Source organism: Oryx dammah, unplaced genomic scaffold, assembly GCF_014754425.2.
Source record: "Oryx dammah isolate SB20612 unplaced genomic scaffold, SCBI_Odam_1.1 HiC_scaffold_17, whole genome shotgun sequence".
Classification (NCBI taxonomy): Eukaryota; Metazoa; Chordata; class Mammalia; order Artiodactyla; family Bovidae; genus Oryx; species Oryx dammah.
The window spans coordinates 50,674,859-50,696,616 of NW_024070201.1; the positions used below are offsets into that span (position 1 = coordinate 50,674,859).

Consider the following 21,758-nt stretch of genomic DNA (forward strand, 5'->3'; position numbering starts at 1 on the left):
GAGCCTGAAATCTGACTGAGGAGAATTTGGATGTCCTATTCTGGTCCAGTTTTTAACCCAAATGGTGCATACTTTACCATAATTTTAACCATAAACCAAAAGTCTGACATTAGCCTGAAGGACCATGTGACAATTGAAGTCAGTCAAAATCAACCAGAGCGCGACTGAGGCCTACACTGCACTCAGCACTGAGGGGAGTGCCACGGTGGGCAGGAGCACACGTGGGTCATGGGCACCGCACACAAGGTTCTTTATGGTCTAGCTGGGGATGCAACACAGCCACACGCCAACCAGAGAGTGAACAAGACAGCATCACGCACAGCAAAATAATGCTCCAGGTTAGCCAGGAAAGAGGCAAGTGCGACTGTGCCTTTGACTTATGTGTTTCCCAACTGAGCCAGTGAACTACACTATACATGTTTGTGAAGAAGTGGATATTTTTTTCTGGTTTCATTATAAAGAAAACAAAAATTAATATTTCTGTAGTTTTCTATATATATGAATATATAATAATCTATGTAACTGGATAAATATGAAGACTAAAAACAACAAATAGCAGCTGTCAATTTGCTCTCCTCATTAGTTAGATATACCATATGATCTTCCTTGTCCATGTACAAATCTAAAGTAACCTATTGCCAGTAGCGATTCAGAACTCAGTTGTGGGATGAAGACAATCCAACTGAAGCTTTGAGAGGCGTGGTAACAGAGAAGGCTGCTCTGACAGGCATGCCTGCTCCTGGTGCCATAAAACGTAGCAACTCCTAGAAATGATCTATATTTTGAATAAATACATGTGTATATATTTGTCAAATATTATTGAGGTGCATGTGTGAGACTGGTGAAACTTTATGGAGTGCTGTATATGTACTATTCCTCAATTTAAAAGGAGAGAGAACCCGTAACAGTGAAGGGCCACGGCCCAGTCACAGCATGCTGCCCACGTCCAAGTGCTGGATTGTTCACATCCCTGGACACGGGGCCCTCACGCCCTCTGACACTTGAACAATCTGTTAAGCACACTTACAAGGAGGAGAGGCAGCAAGGGACCATCATCCTGAACAATGTAGTATGTCAGGAAATCTGAGTTCTGGCCTGGGCTGTGCCACTTATTAGCTGTGGGACCTTGGGCAAGTCACTATACCTTTCTAAACTTCAGGTTTGTCGTCTCACAATGTGACAATAAATAACCACTACTTGATTGCTTGACAGCACTGATTGTGAGGATCAAAAATCAAGTATCTGGTCTCACAGTTTCCGATTCCAGGGCTTGCCCACTCCTCCACTCCCAGATGTGGCAGCTCCATGGAAGCTCTTATCACCTCCCTGAATTACTGCAACTGCTTCCTCACTGTTTTCAAACCTGCCAACTCCAATCTCCAAGCTGCAATCAGAGTGATATTTCTAAGACCTGTATCTAATCACAAAACCTTCTTAAAAATATCCCATGGTCCTCTACTACCTAACTCCTTGTGTGGCACTTAAGGCCCCTCAAGATCTAGTCCTATGATCTCTCTAGATTCTTTTTGTTCTCGCTCTCAAACCCTACACGTCAGCCACATAAATCGCTCACCATTCCAAGACTATGCCAAGAAGCATCACTTCTCTGTATTTTTGCTCACACTGCTCACTCTTCCTGGCACATCTTTCCCTAGATGCTACCTAGTAGACATTTATTAATCCATCAACCATGAGCTGATGACTTGCCTCCACTATGAGGTCCTTTTCTCCCCCCAATTTTTGACCATACTTCTCTTGTGTGCCCCATTTGGTTCACTATCCCAGTTCCTGTGTTTCTTAGAAGTTCCCTGCTGGTTTGTCTATCTCCCCTGTTAAACTGTGAGCTCCTTGAAAACAAGAACTCTGTCTTACTGAACTCTGCAACTTCAAAGGGCCCTGGCTTAGGGTCTGGAACAGAACCATCTGTGAAGAGAAGAGCTCCATACTACTCTGAATATTTCAGATTCTACAACTGGAGGGGAAAGGAAGCAGGAGTGCTTCTCTCACTTTCTATGGAGCCTTCTGTTCAAGTTCATATATTCTGAGACAAACAAAAATGATTCCTCATCAACAATAAGAGAAACAGGTCTGTGACTAGCAAAAATGAAATAATAAGATTTTAAGAGGGCCTTCTGTTAGCATTTAAAGGGACCTCAGAGATCATCTGGAATAAAACACTTTATTTATGGCCTGGAGATATTAGCAAATTGCCCAAGATCACGCAGCCTATAGCAGCATAAAGGAGAGATTTTCACAGCTCATCTCCTAAAAGATGGGCCACACACAAATTCAATTTTCAACATCCAAATAATTCAAGGTTAAAAGTTGAGAAAGTGTGCAGAGACTTTACAAAAACATTGCCCTGAGCAGCCCAGGCAAGGGTGGTGAAAGCAACAAGTCCCCCCCATGGTCCCTTCCTGTCTATGACAAAAAAGGACCTAGTCAAGTTACACTGCTGGGACCCTCACAGGTGCCCAGGAGTTCCCCGTGGTGCCTTGGGCCTGGAGTCCACACTGCCCAGAGAATCCAGCTCTGGTCCCTGGTTTATTAGCACACTTGACCCTCACCTCTCACCATCTAGGAAAATGTCCCCAGATGAGCCAGAGCTCAAGATCTGGGCTGAGGGAATAGATGCATCTAAAGTCAACCAGGTCTTTAAACATGTGAGACTGCAAAGCAGATGGAAAAATCTGATCCTGGGCCAGACTCATTTTTTTGCGTTCTTATAGGCATAATCCAGGTATTCTTCCACAGGGGCTGCCACACAGCCAATACAAGAGCCATGGAGGCCCAGGGATTTTTGTTCACTGGTTTAAATTCAGCAGTCACAGGGTGAAGGTTTCTGACCTAGGTCAGATGGGACCCCGGAGGTGAGGAAGGGGAGAGACGCCTTTTAGTGCCATGATCCTTCACTGCTGCCCTAGGGGACGGTTCATGTGTGTCTCCAACCCATGATTTTGCACCATCAGACATGTTCCTGCATGCTTTAGGAACTGCTGCTGAGCCACCTGGGGGAGCCCAAGCCTAGGGGATGGGATTTGGGGAGGAGAGGAGAGGGGATCTACTGTTGTTACGAGATAACACATTCATAGGCCATAATACAGATGAGGAAAAATAGCTTTCCTACCATAAGCTGAATGCAGGAACTGAAACTCTGTTGGATAGAAATGTTAGTTGAAATTACCACTAAGAATCTGTGCAAAGTAGTACATATTGCAGTTACAAAAACAGACTTTGTCTCAAAATAGCAGTTTCCCCCGAGCTACATAAGAAAACCGTGAATGCAAAGGGTACAAAGTACCTCCACCCTGGAGAGGGTGACAGACTTGCCATCCAGGAAAGCCCACTCACTGGGGAGGGGTACCCTTTGGATGCCACGACATCTTCCAGGAAGCTGACCCAAAGCTGCCTGGAAGTGCATATGTCCAAGTTCCTGCTCTTTGCTTGTTTATGCTAAGAATAAATTTCAGTTCTCTCAAGCACTGCAGAGGGACTTCACACATGACAGAGGTGGTATGTGCTGGATAAAAAGCTAAAGGTTTAGGGACAAAACCACCATCTTTGGTCTCTGAAGAGCTCTCTATAAACTGCTGGAGGGCTAGGACCAATGCAGGGGCACTTTATTCCCTAAAACCTCTGGGAGAGTGTGCTAGTGTAGCAGGGGCAGACTGTGGGCAGTCAGACGGGCTTTGAATCTGAGCTCCACTGCTCTTTAGCTATGCAACTTTGCACAAGTAATTTTACCTCTCTGAGCAAAACTGGAGACAAGAATCTCTAACTCGCAAGACTGTAGGAAAAAAAAAATTTTGTGACAAGACTTACATGGTGCCTGGATCACGGCAGGTGTTCAGAAAACACAAATTCCTTCCCCTTCCCAGGTTCATCATATGCACAATGGGAATAATGTATCTAGACTAGAAGGCTGCTATGAAATCAAGTGCGACAACAGATGACAATGATTTATAAAGATTTTTTTGTGAGGAGGTTTCATTTTTATCTGTTAGTTATTCTGTTTTTCCTTTCACTTCATTTTCAAGTCAGATTACCATTAATATGACACATCCTTTGGTCTCTAGATTCTGTAAACAAGTCTCTGTTGGCTACACCTCCTGCAGGGCCAAATTTAAGGAAGAGCCCTCAATTCGTTAGAGCTTGGAAAAAAGCTCCAAGTACCCAAGCTGCTTTCAAAACCAATGAAGGAGTGAAACATTTCCCTGCATTCTGGACAGATGACACTGTAGGGTACTCAGTGCTGCTAAAAATAGTTCTTTTTTGAAGCAACTTCGTCTCCTTGAAGAAGCTGAGAGAAATTTCAACCTGATAGCCTGGCCCCTCTGCAGGATTCTATCCTGCAGCATTTCTCAGCATCACAAATGGCAGCTCTGGCAGGAAGCTGAGAGGATCTACAACATCTCTGCTGTCCTTGAGTCGGTGCCTCCACCACGGTCAACAGACCTGGAAACACAGAGGCCAGCCTCCCACCGTATGCCACAGACCAGCTGTGTGCATAGGTAACTCCAAAGACAACAGGATCTGCCAAGGTCACACCAGAATCAGTAGCAGAGTTAGTGCTACAACCCTGGTCTTCCAATTCCCAGTTTGGGGCTTTCTGACACAGCATGCTAATACCACCCTGTGTAGTGGATTATGTGGGTTTCTAAGAAAATGGTTTAGTCAGAGCTTAGAAATATGTTGATTTTTAAAAATACAAATTGGGGAAAATCAAGTTAGATGTGGGTTGATATTGTGTATGCATTAAAATTAAAACTTAATCAGTACTTTATACATGCTAGGAGCTTTCCAATCTATCCATTCTCCCCCACCCCGCCATCCCAGTCTCAGGTTTTTTCTATCTGCTCTCCCTTCCCTCTCTCACCTGACTGCTCTAACATCTCAATTTCTCTCTAGTTAACTGCAACTATAATGTGGTTAAGAGTGTATGCAGATGTGGTGGCTGGATGCCTGGATTGGGATCTTTGGGCTAGTTCCATTAACTTCTCTAAGTTTTAGTTTTCCCACTTAGAAAAATGGGAATAACACTAATGACCTCAAATGTCTGCTGTGATATAAAACAAGTTAATACCCATAAAGAGCTTAAAATAGCCCCTGACACACTGGGACCATTCAACAAATGTTAGCTATTTATTCCCTGTCCTTCTGCTTTCTTGGCAAACTGATCCTAAATCTATCATCAGAAGTTTGGAACATTATGAGAGAATATCCCAGGGCTGGGGGAGAGCCTTGAGAAACGCACAGTCTCCACCTCAGTTGCGCCTCCAATGTTACATGGCCATGTTACTGCTCAAGTCTCCTCTCCCACCTCTCACAGTAAGGCTCATCCCTGACCTCCCTCGTTGAGAACGCTCCCTCTCTCCTTGCTCACTTGTCTCAGCAAATCAAGATCAGGAGATAAGAACTCTGCACTTCCCACTGGACAAGTTATTATTAGCACATCCATCTGTCACCTTTCCTTTACTCTGAGAGGAAGAGCTGCTCTTCCACGGGAAGTACCCCATTCCATTAGCTTCCCAAAACAAATGAGAGAATTGAGCTCTGGACTTCCCACACCATCACAGCCTCCTTGGAAGCCTGGCTCCATCTGACACTCGTTCTTCTGTGTCTCAATGTCCTCTCCACTTGCTCCTTCTCATCAGTACTTATTTAATGTTCATTTCCAGAAAGAACAAAAACAAAAACCCCCATTTAACCCTGTCTCCCCTTCTACTCAATCCCCCTCCGTCTTCCTTTTGCTAGTAGCCAAGACTCCAGTACTCTTGCCTGGAAAATCCCATGGATGAAGGAGTCTGGTAGGCTGCAGTCCATGGGGTCGCTAAGAGTCGGGCACGACTGAGCGACTTCACTTTCACTTTTCACTTTCATGCATTGGAGAAGGAAATGGCAACCCACTCCAGTATTCTTGCCTGAAGAATCCCAGGGACAGAGGAGCCTAGTGGGCTGCATCTATGGGGTCGCACAGAGTCGGACACGACTGAAGCGACTTAGCAGCAAGCCTCTTGTAACTGTAGGCTCCATCTGCCAAACCCACTCCTTCACTCCAGCCTCCCCTCCCCGACCACTTCCACAGAGGTCACTGATGGCTTCCTGACTATGAAGATAACGCATCTCCTTCACCTTGGACCTTACCTGACCTTCTACACTACTCATCTCATTGTGTTTTAGACTGGGTAGTTTACCAAGACAATTCACAGATTTCATAGCATTGAAATCATTTTTATACTATAAGATTAGTATCAAAACCACCATAGTTTTTAAGTATGATGGAACTTATCAAATCGGATTAAGTCTTTTATAAAAGAGAATTTCTGTAGTTTCCACTGCTTCTGCCTCCTAGTATATGTTTTTTGGGAAATATATACCTTATTGATTAAAGTGAGTATAGAATAAAATATCTGTGGTGAGATATAATTAGAGATTTTTTTTTTGAGCCTTTGTGTCACTGTTCCCCTCACAAGCTTTTTGAGGGCAATGACTGCAGTTTCACAAATCTGAATCATCTATAGGGTCTTCCAGAGTGCCCTTGGCATAGCAAGGGCAAATGGAATAATGTACCTATGTAAATACTTTAGGGATTAACATCACTTATTTGCATAAAATGGTTATTTGCCAAAAAAAAGAGCAGGGCTCATGATATGCATGTGCATGTGAGTATAATATGATCATGACATTAACCCTACTTTAGGAGGGGCAATTGAGGCTCAGAGGTCAGGAGACTTTAAGATTGCTAATCTAGGAAGTGACAGAGTCAGAATGCAAATCTAGGTCTTCTGACACAGCCCATGTTTGTCTCATTTAAACATCCTGGAAGAAAGGGAACGTCAGTGGGGTGAATCCTGGATTGGCAGAGAAAAGCCTGAGACCAAGAACCTTTAGATCTTTCTAGTCCATATGTTAGTGTTGATTCATTGGGTAAGTTGGATAAAACACTGCTTTTCTCTGCATTGTCAAGAGAAGGGACTGAACTGGAGGCTCTCTAAGGCCTTTTCAAGCTTTCTCACTTTAGAATAATAATTACTAAACATGAAAATGAGGATATTATCATGACATTCAAGGACTTTCCAAATCTGGCCCTTGAACATCTGTGATCCAGATTTTGGACTGCCCCGCCCAAGAGCCTATGCTTCAATCATTCTCACTACTTTGATGTTCTTCAGTGTCATTCCTCCCATCTCCGTGCTTTTGCCCAGGTTCTACTCCATCTAGAATGCCCAACTTTTCCTTTGTATGTTTAAAAAAATGCCTCTCAGCAATAACAACAAAACCCAACCAACTAAAACAAACACACAAAAAAGAATGCCTCTTAACAACAACAACAAAAAACCCTCCACCAACCAAACAAAAAAGAATGCTTCTTACTTCTCGCTCAAGTATCCACTGCTAAGTCCTCTGTGAAGCCTTCCCCTACACTCTGAACCCCAAGCAGAGGTTGTTCCCTCCTTTGCTTCCTCTCCTCTTATATGTATTCCTTTGACAATATTCATCACACCATACAGCCAGGAATTTGTTTACATGTCAGCTCCTAAATCAACTATAAGCTACTTTAGGCAAAGATAATATCCTTCCTTTTATTCTGTTCTAGTGTGGAGGGCATTTAGCAAATACTTGTTGAATAAATGAAAAGGAACTTACACAAAACCAGCTACAACAGTGAGGTAGGTAGCACGTTTCTCCGAGGTGAGGTAACTTGTCTAAGGCCTCACAACTAGTGAGTTAAATAATCAGGATTTAAACCCAAGACTTACAAACTGCAGAGCCCACAATCTTTCTCTGGCCCCTTGAGTGTTAAATCACCAGCTGAGAGTGGCTTTTCTGGTGGGGGGTGGGGGAGGTGTGGTGCGGGGAAATGGGGGTTAACATCAGTGGTAAGACCTCTGCATTGCTCCTGAACTGAAACAAACTTCTTCAATACTTTCTAACCAAGGAGTGTTGGCCCTTTGTTATTTTTGAAAAACAAGTTCTTTGCTCCAGCTTGGAAACCAGCTCTTTGTGTCTGGTGGCAAGTCTCTCACTCTCTTCCAGGTCCACATCCAGGACGTCTGCTGTGTAAGTGGGTGCTCGGTGTGTGTGAGTGTGCACACGTCAACGGCAGCCTCAGGGGAAAGGAGCAAACACTGGGTGTGGACATTAGGAGAGCAGGAGGTTCTGTGAGGAGGACACATGTCTCAGGTACTCTAGCAGAAGAGACGACTCACTGTAAGTTACAGAGAACAGAGGAAATTCTGTTCCCGCCCCAACTGGAGGCTGAACTGCCCCAGTACCCAGAGGAGACTCCTTGGACAATCAATCATGGACAAGCTGAGCCTAGAGCAGTTAAGGACATGGAAAGGCCAGCAGGTGTTTTGAGTTTATTTTTTCCCAAGTAGAGCCTCACCTCCCATCCCACTCATCACTACTGTCTCCACTTTCTCCTTACCTGGAGCATAACTGGGGCTATTGGTGGGGTACAGGCTGGGGTTGTAGGCAGGGGCCGCAGCTGGGTAGGCTGTGGGGTAACCTATGAAAAGACAGAGAAAAAAAAAAAAAAAAACCTATTTAGTTGGGCAAGAAGAATGATTTCTGAGGAAATGGAATCCAAGTCTCAGGCTTGGCCTTCAGCCTCTTCATGAGCCATTTCAGACCATATATGTGACTGGTTTTAGCCTTCTGAGAAAAACAGAAAATATATACATTTTTTTTCTATTTTTTAAAAGCAGTATAAGATATATATGCCTAGATGCTCACTGTAAAAAAACAACAAAACTGAAACACCATATAAGTATATATGGTAAAAGGTATAACTCTACTTTCACATTCCTGCCACAATACTACTCTCCTCCGCAGAGACAGTAACAGTTTGGCATTTAAGTCTCCGGACAGTTCTCTATGCATTTTTATACACATATATTCAGTGGTGTGCTGGTAAATATTTAACAACTGGCGCAGGGAAACTGCAGTGAAGCCATATTTTGTAGCACTTGCTGAGTTCCATGCTGTAAATACTCTCACCATGGCTGGTTTCAAGCCAGCAACGTCATCAAATGAATAGTTGAGAAGAGATGCTCACAAGTGGCCCTAGAGAGCCCATACAAGCCTGATCCAGTCCACCACTCATAGTATATATAGGGATTAAAAATTTTTTTCTATTGTGACAAAATATATGTAACAAAACTTGTGATTTGAACCATTTAAGTGCATAATTCAGTGGCATTCATTACATTCACAATGCTGTACAACCATCCTATGTATTTCTAAAACTTTTTAACTACTCCAAACAGAACTCTACCTATTAAGCAATAATACTCCATTCCCTCTTCCCATAACCTGTATTAACCTTTAATCTACTTTCTGTCTCTATAAATTTGCCTATTCTAGATATGGTATATACAGGGAATCAAATACTATTTATCCTTTTGTGTCTGGATTCTTAACAGAATTAAGCTCATCCATGTTTTATTATGTATTAGAATTTTAATCCTTTTCATGGATAAGTAATATTCCACCGTGTGTGTGTGTGCGTACACACCACATTTTGTTTTTCTATTCATTTGTTGGTGGACACTTGGATATTGTGAATAATGCCATGGAGAGAGTAAGATTTCCAGAAAGACTTAAAGGAAATAGTTAACCAAGCAGATGGCTGAAGGAAGAGCATTTCAGATGAAGGAAATACTCAGCACAATGGCCCTAAGTTGGGGGTATATGATACGGGACATGTCTGGGGAACAGTGAAGAGGCCAGTGTAGCTGAATTGGAACAAACGAGGAGGGAAGAGGCAGTAGATGAGTCAGATAAAAGGCTGGGCAGTTCACGTAGGGGCCTTAGAGGCACTGTACGGACTTCAACTTTTACTCTGAGTGAAATGAGAAGCCATGACGGGATCTTGAGCAGAATAATAACATAATCTGATTTAGGTTTGAAAAACATCACTCAGCTGTGTGGAAAACAGACCATAATGGGGGAAGAATAGAGAAGCCTAGAGACCAGTTAGGAGCTACTGTAAACTCCTTGCATGGATAACGGGGCTCAGATCAGGGAAATAGCAGCAGAAATGATGAGAAGTGACATGCTAAGAGACTTCACATACTTTGCCACATTGCTTTCTAGAAGGACTATCAATTTGTACTCGCACTAGCAGTGTGTAAGTGCCTGTCTCACTGCTCGCTACAGTTATTTTTAATGCTCATTGGTATTTTGACTGACAATGGAAAGCTGATTTTAAAAGTCAAAGATTAAATCCCTAAATCCCTAAAAGCTTCTTTGGGATTTGTAAATACTGAGCTTTAATAATGTATCTTTGTTAATATGCCTTTCCCTAAATCCTTTCCAACTCCAAAGAAAATTCATCTCTCTTTACTCCCCAATCATTTTCTGACTTCACAGCCAAGGCAGCCAACTTGTTGTCACTTAATTAGCAATATGCTGCTAAGTCGCTTCAGTCGTGTCCGACTTTGCACAACGCCAGCCCACCAGGCTCCCCTATCCCTGGGATTCTCCAGGCAAGAACACTGGAGTGGGTTGCCATTTCCTTCTCCAATGCATGAAAGTGAAAAGTGAAAGGGAAGTCTCTCAGTCGCATCCTACTCTTAGTGACCCCATGGACTGCAGCCCACCAGGCTCCTCCGCCCATGGGATTTTCTAGCAAGAGTACTGGAGTGGGGTGCCATTGCCTTTTCCGAATTAGCAACATGGAGGTCTGCTAAAGTCAAGGGTTTAATCTGGAAAACAAAAGTGATCTGGTTTCATGGCTGTAATCTGTATTCAGCTTCACGTGAGAGATGGCACAACAAAGAGTAATCCTACCCCTATTACATCATTTCAGATGTCTTTTAGGGGCAATTATAGGATCTTCCTTCAGTGTTTCTAAGAATTTTTTTTCACTTGAATTTGGCAGGTATCAAAGAACAGCAGCATTAGAAAGACCTTCATTTTCTAGGTGACATTCTCAGGCTGAGAGGAAGGCAGGGACTTAGGGTCACAGATTTGCAGAGATTAGAAGTAACTTCAAAGCCATTTGGTCCACCCTCACATTTGAGGCTAGGGCTCCTCTACCACACATTCATGGCCTCATTCATCCCTGCCCTGGATTTCTACTGACCACAAAATCTTTCCTTTCCTGAGACTCAGCACCCTCCTCCACTGTGAGACTGCTCTGACTGTCTGAAAGTGACTTCTCATACTTCACTGAACTCTATCTGTATCTTCTACCCTGTAGAACAGAACAAATTTGAAGACACATGCATCCCCAATTACAAAACTTATCACAGTGTACTTCAATGGTTTCTTTACATTCCCTGTCCTTCCCCTTTTCCTCAACCTGCAAGTTTCTTGAAAGTATAGCTATGTCTCCTTTGCCTGTACACAATAGCGCTTGATTAGGTCCTCTTTCCTACTCCTTGAACAAACCACCACCTCCTCCCCTCAGCCGGACAGCAAGCATCCAAGCTTCTCAAACACAGGCTCAGTTTAGTTCAGTCGTTCAGTCGTGTCCGACTCTTTGCGACCCCATGAACCGCAGCATGCCAGGCCTCCCTGTCCATCACCAACTCCCGGAGTCTACCCAAACCCATGTCCATTGAGTCGGTGATGCCATCCAGCCATCTCATCTTCTGTCGTCCCCTTCTCCTCCTGCCTTCAATCTTTCCCAGCATCAGGGTCTTTTCAAATGAGTTACCTCTTCATATTGAGTGGCCAAAGTACTGGAGTTTCAGCTTCAACATCAGTCCTTCCAATGAACACCGAGGACTGATCTCCTTTAGGATGGACTGGTAGGGTCTCCTTGCAGTCCAAGGGACTCTCAAGAGTCTTCTCCAACACCACAGTTCAAAAGCATCAATTCTTAATATCTTTTGCTTCTGTTAGGTCCATACCATTTCTGTCCTTTATTGAGCCCATCTTTGCATGAAATGTTCCCTTGGTGTCTCTAATTTTCTTGAAGAGATCTCTAGTCTTTCCCATTCTATTGTTTTCCTCTATTTCTTTGCACAGATTGCTGAGGAAGGCTTTCTTATCTCTCCTTGCTATTCTTTGGAACTCTGCATTCAAATGGGTATCTCTTTCCTTTTTTCCTTTGCTTTTCACTTCTCTTCTTTTCACAGCTATTTGTAAGGCCTCCTCAGACAGCCATTTTGCCTTTTTGCATTTCTTTTTCTTGAGGATGGTCTTGATCCCTGTCTCCTGTACAATGTCACGAACCTCCTTCCATAGTTCATCAGGCACTCTATCAGATGTAGTCCCTTAAATCTATTTCTCACTTCTACTGTATAGTCATAAGGGATTTGATTTAGGTCATATCTGAATGGTCTAGTGGTTTTTGCCACTTTCTTCAAACACAGGCTAGGGATGAATAGTCTGTGTGGCCAGCAGAGAATATCCCTTCCCCACCATCAACTTCCTCTGTCCAGAAAGAGTATCATAGGTAAGCTGGGCTTCCTCCCAACAACGTTCCTGGTTTTGTTTTGCTCATTTTGTTTCCTTGTCCCTAACTCGTATTATTCATCCTACTGCCTCTTTTGATGCTGCTGGGATCTCTGGCACCTAGCACAGATAAGAGAATTTGTTGTGCTTCAGTTGTTAAGTCATGTCCGACCAACAAGACTCCATGGATTGTAGCCTGTCAAACTCCTCCAGGCAAGAATACTGGTGTGTGCTGCCATTTCCTTCTCCAGGGCATCTTTCCAACCCAGGGATCAAATCTGTATCTCTTGACTCAGAGGACTGTTCACTGCTGAGCCACTGGGGACCAGATGCCATGACCCACCACTGGATGGGCATCCGGTCCCATCACTTCACGGCAAATAGATGAGGCAACAATGAAACAGTGAGAGACTTTATTTTCTGTTGGCGGGGGGGGGGGGGCGGGGCCTCCAAAATCACTGCAGATGGTGACTGCAGCCATGAAATTAAAAGACGCTTCCTCCTTGGAAGAAAAGCTATGACCAACCTAGACAGCATATCAGAAAGCAGATACATTACTTTGCCAACAAGGGTCTGTCTAGTCAAAGCTTTTGTTTTTCCAGTAGTCATGTATGGATGTGAGAGTTGGACTATAAAGAAAGCTGAGCACTGAAGAATTGATGTTTTTGAACTGTGGTGTTGGAGAAGACTCTTGAGAGTCCCTTGGACTGCAAGGAGATCCAACCAGTCCATCCTAAAGGAAATCAGTCCTGAAGACCTTGATGCTGGAAGATTGAAGGCAGGAGGAGAAGGGGACAACAGAGGATGAGATGGTTGGATGGCATCACTAACTTGATAGACATGAGTTTGAGCAAGCTCTGGGAGTCGGTGATGGACAGGGAAGCCTGGCATGCTGTAGTCCATGGGGTCACAAAGAGCTGGACACAACTGCACGACTGAACTGAACTGAGCCATCCAGGAAGCCCCAAGGCAGAGAATAGGTACTCAGAAAAGAGATTACTCAGGGATTGTATTTTGGAGCTATGAAAGGTTTAAAAACAAAACAAATCCAAGAGGATCCCTGGCCTTGAAAAGGTCACCAAGTAATGAAAGAGAAAAACAGGTAAGTGGGACAATTGGAATGCACCTCAAAGAGTGCCTGACAAGGCTGTCAAGTGAGCAGAGAAGGGCCCTTCAACAACCAACATTTATTTAGTACCTACTGTCTGCCAGGGATTACACTGAGTACTAGGTGTCCCTGGATGTAGACAAAAAAAGAGGGAGGAAGAACATTCCCGGCAGAAGGATGAAGGGTAGCATTTTGGGGACATCCATAAGAAGCTTGGCTTGTTCCCTCCCTAGCTCTAAGAAGCAGGACTGATGCGTTAACCACACCTGAAAGCTAGATTGCCTTTTAGAGCTTGATCTCATCATTTTTACTTCTTGTGACTATATCTCCCTTTATGGTCATTGGCCCCAACATATCTTTTCATTTTCATGTCCACTACCTATGCTTAAGTTTCATACATCTAGACTGGACTTCTCTCCTAACACCTGACTCAAACAGTATCTAACTGCTTACTCAACACCTCCACTTGGATGTTTGCTAGACATCAAGTTTAGATGGCAGAGTGGCTAAGAGTATGGTCTATGGAGTTACATCTAAGCTTAGGTTTGAATTTCTGGAACATCACTAATTATTTGTGTGACCTTGGGTCATTTGCTGTGCCTTAGTTTATGAGAATAATATTATTTACCTAATAGGTTGGTATAAGTATTAAATTAGTAAGACCTCAAAGTGCTAGGAGGCAGGCAAACAGTTAAGAGTTCAAAAACTTAGGAATTATTATTTTAAATTATGATTCAAAATTAAATACTTACTTTCTATCTTCTAAATATTTATTTTCTACCTTCCAAATCTGTTCTCCAAGTTTTTTCTCCACACCAGTAAATGACAATTCATTCTTTTAGTTCCTCAGGCCAAAAATCTTACAGCCATCTTTGACTCTACTTTTTTCTCCTATTCACATCTAATTCATCAGCAACTCCTTTTCAGTTCCACCTTCAGAAAATACTCAAAATCTGACCCTATCTCATTACTTATATACTTCCCATTCTAGTCCAAGTCATCATTATTTCTCACCTAGATTATTGCAATAGCTTCTTAACTGGTCTCTCTGCTTCTTTGTTGCCATGCAGTCTATTTCCCACAGCAGCCAGAACAACCCTTTAAAACATTAAATCAGATCACGACACTCCTCTCTTTAAACCCCACATAGCTTCCCATGACAACCACAGAGAAATCCTTTCAGTGACCTACCTGGACTTCGGTTACCTCTTAACTTCCTCTCCTACTACTTGAAAGTGAAAGGGAAAGTCGCTCAGTCATGTCTGACTCTTTGCAACCTCCAGGCCAAAATACTGGAGTGGGTAGCCATTCCCTTCTCCAGGAGATCTTCCCACCCCAGGGATCAAACCCGGGTGTCCCGCATTGCAGGCAGATTCTTTACCAGCTGAGCCACCAGGGAAGCCCAAGAATACTGGAGTGGGTAGCCTACCCCTTCTCCAGCAGATCTTCCCAACCCAGGAGTCAAACTGGGATCTCCTGCACTGCAGGGATTCTTTACCAGCTGAGCTTTCAGGAAAGCCCTACTACTTGCCTCCATGTTAATCTACTCCAGCCACAATGGCCTCTGCACTGTTCTTTAAATATGTCAACCATTTCCCCATCTCAGAATCTTCACCCTTCCCCTTTCCTCCTTTCTGGAATTCTGTTCAAAGGTCATCATACATTCTTTCTAAAACAGGACCTTCAACTTTCATTACTCTCTGTGCTTCTTATCCTGCTTTGTTTTCCTTCACAGCAGTTAACAACCTGACATACTATATGTTTACCTACTTTCAGGAGACTGCCCATCTTCTGTCTCTACAGTGTAAGCTTCAGGATATAGTAACATTTGTTAGGTTGCAATTATTCCCTGCTGAAGTCTTCTCAGCACACTCCCAAGACTCTGGGCAGGCTCTGCCCCACCCAAGTGAGCAGAGTACATTCCAAGTCCCAGTTCCCCAAGACTGCCTGGATCTGCTGAAGTGCTTGGTGATACAATATGGATGTTTCATCCACCACTCAGACAAAAGATACTTTAATACATGTCTCAAGTCTCAAAACACTAACATTATTTCCCCTATCTTGTAGATAAGGAAATCAAGGCTCACGGAAGTAAAGTGATTTTTTGGCTAAGATTATTTAGTAAATCAGTGGTGAGTGAGTGAAAGTCAGTCAGTCATGTCAGACTCTTTGCAACCCCAAGGACTATACAGTTCATGGAATTCTCTAGGCCAGAATACTGGAGTGGGTAGCCTTTTCCTTCTCCAGGGGATCTTCCCAACCCAGGGATCAAACCCAGGTATTCCACATTACAGGAGGATTCTTTAGCAACTGAGCCACAAGAGAAGCCCAAATCAGTGGTGGGAACTGGCTTTTTCCACACCTACCAAATAACTAGGACTTGCTCCTTGGAAACATGTATGCCCCTCCTGTATTTATATTTTTTGAAGGTCAAGAGTGATGAGAATAAATGGCCACAAATAAGTTTTTCTCCCTTGTACCTCAAAGGCTTCAGTAGTGATAAAGTTTCCTGGGATTCTGAGGTATACATTTTAACTGCTTTATAGATGTTAATACAATCTAATCCCTTTTACTGTTACTAGGATTAGGACTAAAGAAATATAAAGCTATTTTTTGATTAATATGGAAATTAGAAACTACTTTCTAGAGAAATTATTTCTGAAATGACTTGATCTTTAGGAAGTAAAAATAGCAGTGTATCAAAAAGCTAGTAGAAGACTAACTCCTTGGGTCAGGAAGACAAAGAGGATTTTGTCGTTGTGAGCAGGGGGGACACTTATGTAATGAAGACACTCCAGGTCTGAAGCTCACAAACAAAATTAAAAAACTGTCCCTCCAACCCTAGGGGTAACCAAAAAACCAAATAAGCAAACAACTGAACAATAAAAACAAACAAAAACTTCAAACACTTTAATTCTCTCAAAATGAGAAAGAAGAAGGCAAAAAGAAGGATATATTTTTAATTTGGAATATGTTCTGAGCTATCAGGCACTTCTTTATCTACCCTAACTTTATGAAATATATTATTAGTCTCATTTTATAGATGAGGATATTGAAGCTTAGATTTATCTTACACAACTAGAAAAAGAGAGTCGCTACAGAACTGGGCTGGCTGAATGAGACAAAGTCCACTCTACCAACCTCCCTCAAAACATGAGTCTGCTTTGGATAAACCTCTGGATTTGGCTGCTATTTTCTTCGCCAACATTCTTATTTCAGATTTGAAACCTGAAAAAACATGAAATTATTCAGGAGAATTGCTTTGATCAAAGATGGTTCAGGTTTTTTTTTTAAAAAAGCTATTCTGTTCCCACTTGATGTCTTAATATAGGCCATGCTCACATTACTGAAAAGCATCACACAAGCACTGAATTACAGAGTTAGAAGAGATGTTAGAGGTGATTGAGTCCAATTTGCCATCCAGCACTGGAATATCTTCAATAATGGCCCGCATGGCTGGTCACACAGCCTATGCGAGCACACCTTCTAATGATGGTGTATTCAGAACCTCTTCAGGCAGTCAAAGCTTCTTCTGAAGAGCTCTGGAGGCTAAGAAATTTCTTTACTTGGCACTAAAAATCAACCTTGGAAGGAATCTAACCCTGAACAGCTTCCAAACTACAGGTCCTAGTTTCACCCTCCAGAACATGTCTGTTTCCCCTGCTCCAGCACAACAATCCACAGATATGATATCAGTCATTCTTCCTCAATATTTTCTTGTTCAAATCCAGACTCAATTCTTTCAACTCTTCCCCGTCCTGACCACCCATCTTTGGCCAGAATTCCCAATTTATAAATCGCCTTCCCTTAAAATAATTTCATCTTCTTCCTGACTTGCTCACTCTTTTTCTCCCTTAAAAAAACCTGAATTGACATAATAAGACTGGTAATAAGTGGTCAGTGAAGGCCTAAAGTGACTTAACCCAGATTTCTTCATCATTATCCATCAGCACTGTTAGTATTGAGCAAATGCTTACTGTGTTAAGCATGGTGCAAGGTTCTCTACATAGAGCTTACAGTTCAACAGGGAAATAATATAGGTAATCTATATTAATCTATCTATAGGCAATATATATGATATAAAATCAGAGAAGGTTGGCGTGTTATTGAAATCCTGAGGAGGAAGTGAAGAACAGGTCTGGGATGGCTGGGAATAGCTTTTCAGAAGAAACATTTTAGTTGGCCTTGAACAATGAATACAGAGGTGTGTGGGGGTAGGGATAAAGAAATATATATAAATTTCATGCACGAAGGCATGAAAATGTATGCCATATCAGGCAAATGACAAACAGTTCAGTATGATTGGGTTTATAGAGTATGGGTAAGAGTATCACGAAATGAAGATTAAAAAAATACACTGGTAGTAGGTTGTGAAGAGATCTGAATGCCAGGCTAAGGCATAGAATTTATCAGTAAATAATCTATTGAAGGTAGTGGTACAGTGGGTAAGAATCTGCCTATGAATGCTGGGGACACAGGCTCGATCCCTGATTCAGGAAGATTCCACATGCTGAGGAGCAACTAAGCCTGTGCCACAACTACTGAGCTCTAGAGTCTCCATGCCACAAACACTGAATCTTGTGCTGCTTAGAGCCTGTGCTCCACAACAAGAGAAGCCTGTGCACCTCAGTGAAGAGTAGCCTGAACACAGCAACAAATACCCAGCACAGCCAAAATTAAATAATTAATTTATAAAAAGAATCCACTGGAGGATTTTAAACTGGGGAGTTTCAGATTTGTGTTCTATAAAAACGACTCTAGTAGCAATACAGAAAGGGGTTTGGAGTTGATGAGATCAGAAGAGGAGGAACCAGATGGAAAGTTGTGGCAACAGCCCAGGGCAAAGCTAAAACAGTAACAATGGGACAAAGAGAGGGAAAGGACAAAGATGTTTAGGAGACAGAGCTCACAAAACTTCATCCTGATAGCAAAACTGTTTTTATTGCTTTGAGTTAGCAGGCTACAAAGTAAAGATGGGAAATATTTTAATTGCAGTTTGGGGGCTTTTTCTCTCTTTTCTTTAATAAGCAGGAGGAAAGAAAAATTAAATGGACCCTTGAATCTGTGAGTTCCAGGCGGGGGGAAGGCCTAAATCTTAATTGTTCTTATTATTAGGAGGCCTGGCTGCTAAGAGTGATTTCCTGGTGAGAATGTAGGTCGGCGAAGGAGGCAGCAGCCCTGCAGTGCTGGCTCCAGATCAGCCCACTGACCTGAATCTGAGGTTGCCTGTACTATGGATTCAAAGCCCACCCGCCCAGCCTCCCATTGCTGAGCCCCAGGATATAAGGGTGTGAGTGAGGCATTGTTCTTAGTTGTGGCAAGGCAACTTCCCCTGAGGTAACAAGAAAGGGAGGACTATCCAGTAATCAACTGTGCTCCAGTTATGCTGCACCTTCAGGGAGAACTCACCCATCAGGTGAGAGGCACTAACCTGTGGGTCATCCACCTTGGCTGGCCAAGAAGAGAAAGGCTGCTAAAACCAGACCAGGATTAGTTTGATACAGTCTTTAGTGGAAAAAAAAAAAAAAATCACAAAAAACAGAGATAAGAAAATAGGCTATATTAAAGCTAATAATAAAACTGCTCCTAAGTAAGCAGGTAAATCTGTGCTGTTGCTCAGTACAAAACATTCTTTTACAAACCTAAAAAATATTTCCAAAGTTCCCTATCTGCCAGTATGAGATAAATTTTAATGGAAAATAGATGACCTAGTCTGTCTCAATTACCAATCCAGGAGTGTGTTGCCGCTGCTCTCTACCCCACCCCAAAATCTATCGGTATAAGACAGGTGGGAGGTAGTCAGCACTTTACAGATTGTTTTGTGCAAAGTTTCTGCTCTCCCTGCACTTCTTTTTTAAAAGAGAGAAAAAAGCAGTTGAAATTTTGCAAATTGATGATTTATGAATCCCTTTTCCTTCAAGATCAATTCACTCTTTCATTTCACTGTTGTGTTTCACAAGATCTGGTAAAGGGAAGAATCCTGCTCAGATTCAGTAAAATATACTGGGATACTTGGTTTTCCATGTGAAGAAAAAAATATTAGATCCACCTCACACTTCTCCAATTCCCGAAAGATCAAAGACCTAAATTAAAGAAACAAAAAGTTTAAAACTATCAGAAAAAAAATAGTAGAATATCAGTTTGACCCTGGGATTAGAAAGTATTGGGCTTCCCTGGTGGCACAGAGGTTAAAGCGTCTCCCTGCAATGTGGGAGACCTGGGTTCGATCCCTGGGTCGGGAAGATCCCCTGGAGAAGGAAATGGCAACCCACTCCAGTATTCTTGCCTGGAGAATCCCATGGATGGAGGAGCTTGGTGGTCTACAGTCCACGGGTCACAAAGAGTCGGACACGACTGAGCGACTTCACTTCACTTCACTTACAAAGTATTTCTTAGATGAGACCAAAACAAACAAACAGAAAACTATAAAAGGTTGATAAATTTAACTTCTCAAAATTTAAATCTGTATGACAAGATGCTATTATAATATATAATAATAATATAAACAGTTAAAAAAACAAGCACAGAGTGAGAAAATATATTTATCACACATCTAAAAAAGACTCTTGAGAGTCCCTTGGATGGCAAGGAGATTCAACCCAGTCCATCCTAAAGGAAATCAGTCCTGAATATTCATTGGAAGGACGGATGCTGAAGCTGAAACTCCAATACTGTGGCCACCTGATGCAAAGAACTGACTCATTGGAAAAGACCCTGATGCTAGGAAAGATTGAAGGTGGAAGGAGAAGGGGATGACAGAGGATGAGATGATTAGATGATTGGATGGCATCACTGACTCCATGGACATGAGTTTGAGTAAACACCGGGAGTTGGTGATGGACAGGGAGGCCTGGCACGCTGCAGTCCATGGGGTCACAGAGTTGGACACGACTGAGTGACCAAACTGAAATGAAAAAAGAACTAGTATCCAGAATAAAGAACTCATATTAATTAATAAGAAAATGAAAATAAACCAACAGAATCTCATCATGCAATTCACAGAAAAAAAATCACTCAAATGACTCGAGAGATGGAGGAGAAAAGAAAAAGATGTCCAAAGATACTAGTAATCAGCAAAACACAAGTAGATGGGATATAATATTACTTCAAACCTATCAGCCTAACAAACATTAACAAATAAGTTTGACAGTATCTAGTGTTAGGAAGAATCTGAAACAATGGGAATCAGTAAAAGCATTATGAAAAGCAATTTTGTAATACTAAAAAGAGACACACAACCTAGCAGAATCTGTTTCTAAGACTATAGGCTTGGAAAATTGTAATCTGAGCTGGGCTTTGTGGGACAGGCAGGATTCTGACAGGCAAAGATAAAAGGATTGGCATTCCCCAATAAAAAGAGCAGTATAAGCAAGGCCATAGAGATAGGAAATCACCTGAGGAACAGCTATACTGTTTTCCAAAATGGCTATACCATATTTACACTCCCACAGGCAGTATATGAGTTTTAATTTCTCTATATGCTTGCCAACAATTGTTACTACCTGCCTTTTTAATTATAGCCATTTTAAGGGTATTAAGCAGAATCTCACTGTAGTTTTGAATCAGCATTTCCCTGATGACCAATGTTAAACATCTCCTATATTTATCAGCCATTTGTACATCATCTTTGGATAACTGCCTATTCAGATTCTTTGCATATTTTTTTTTTTGCATATTTCTTAATTGGGTTGTTTTTTTTTTTATTACTGAGTTGTAAGAGTTCTTGACATATAGACACAGGTATAAGTAAGTCCCTTATTAGGTAATTTACAAATATTTTATCCCAAATATGTGGACTGTCTTTTTGCTTTCTTGATGGTGTCCTTTGAAGTACAAAAGTTTTTTTAACTTTAATGAAATCCAATTTACAAATTTTTTTCCTTTGGCTCCTTGTATTACTGGTGTCAATCTAAGAAACCCTTGACAAACCCAAGGTCACAAAGATTTATCTCCAAGTTTTCTTATAAGAATTTTATAGCTCTTATATTTAGGTCTTTGAACGATTTTTAGTTAATTTTTGCACATAGTGTAAAGCAGGGGTCCTATTTCATTCTTTCATATGTGGATATCTAGTTGTTCCAGCACCATATGTTGAAAAGACTATTCTTTCCTCCACTGAATTGTTTTTGGTACCCTTGTTAAACAGTCACTGACTGTAAATGCAAGGGCTTATTTCTGGATACTCAATACAATTCCAGTGATCCATATGTCTGTCCTTATGCCTGAACAATGCTGTCTT

The 21,758-nt window shown here is 42.1% G+C and overlaps 1 protein-coding gene across 3 annotated transcripts in view; it reads right to left on the reverse strand.

The window, feature by feature from the left end:
* FAM168A (family with sequence similarity 168 member A) overlaps positions 1-21,758 on the reverse strand; it is a 206,969-nt gene that overhangs the window by 17,592 nt on the left and 167,619 nt on the right. For 2 of the 3 annotated variants that reach the window (XM_040258798.1, XM_040258800.1), the window contains exon 3: positions 8,432-8,512. In XM_040258798.1, the coding sequence (XP_040114732.1) occupies positions 8,432-8,512 (81 nt within the window). Of the gene's footprint in view, positions 1-3,127; positions 3,155-8,431; positions 8,513-21,758 lie in introns of all 3 variants that reach the window. The other variant, XM_040258797.1, reaches the window with a different exon arrangement.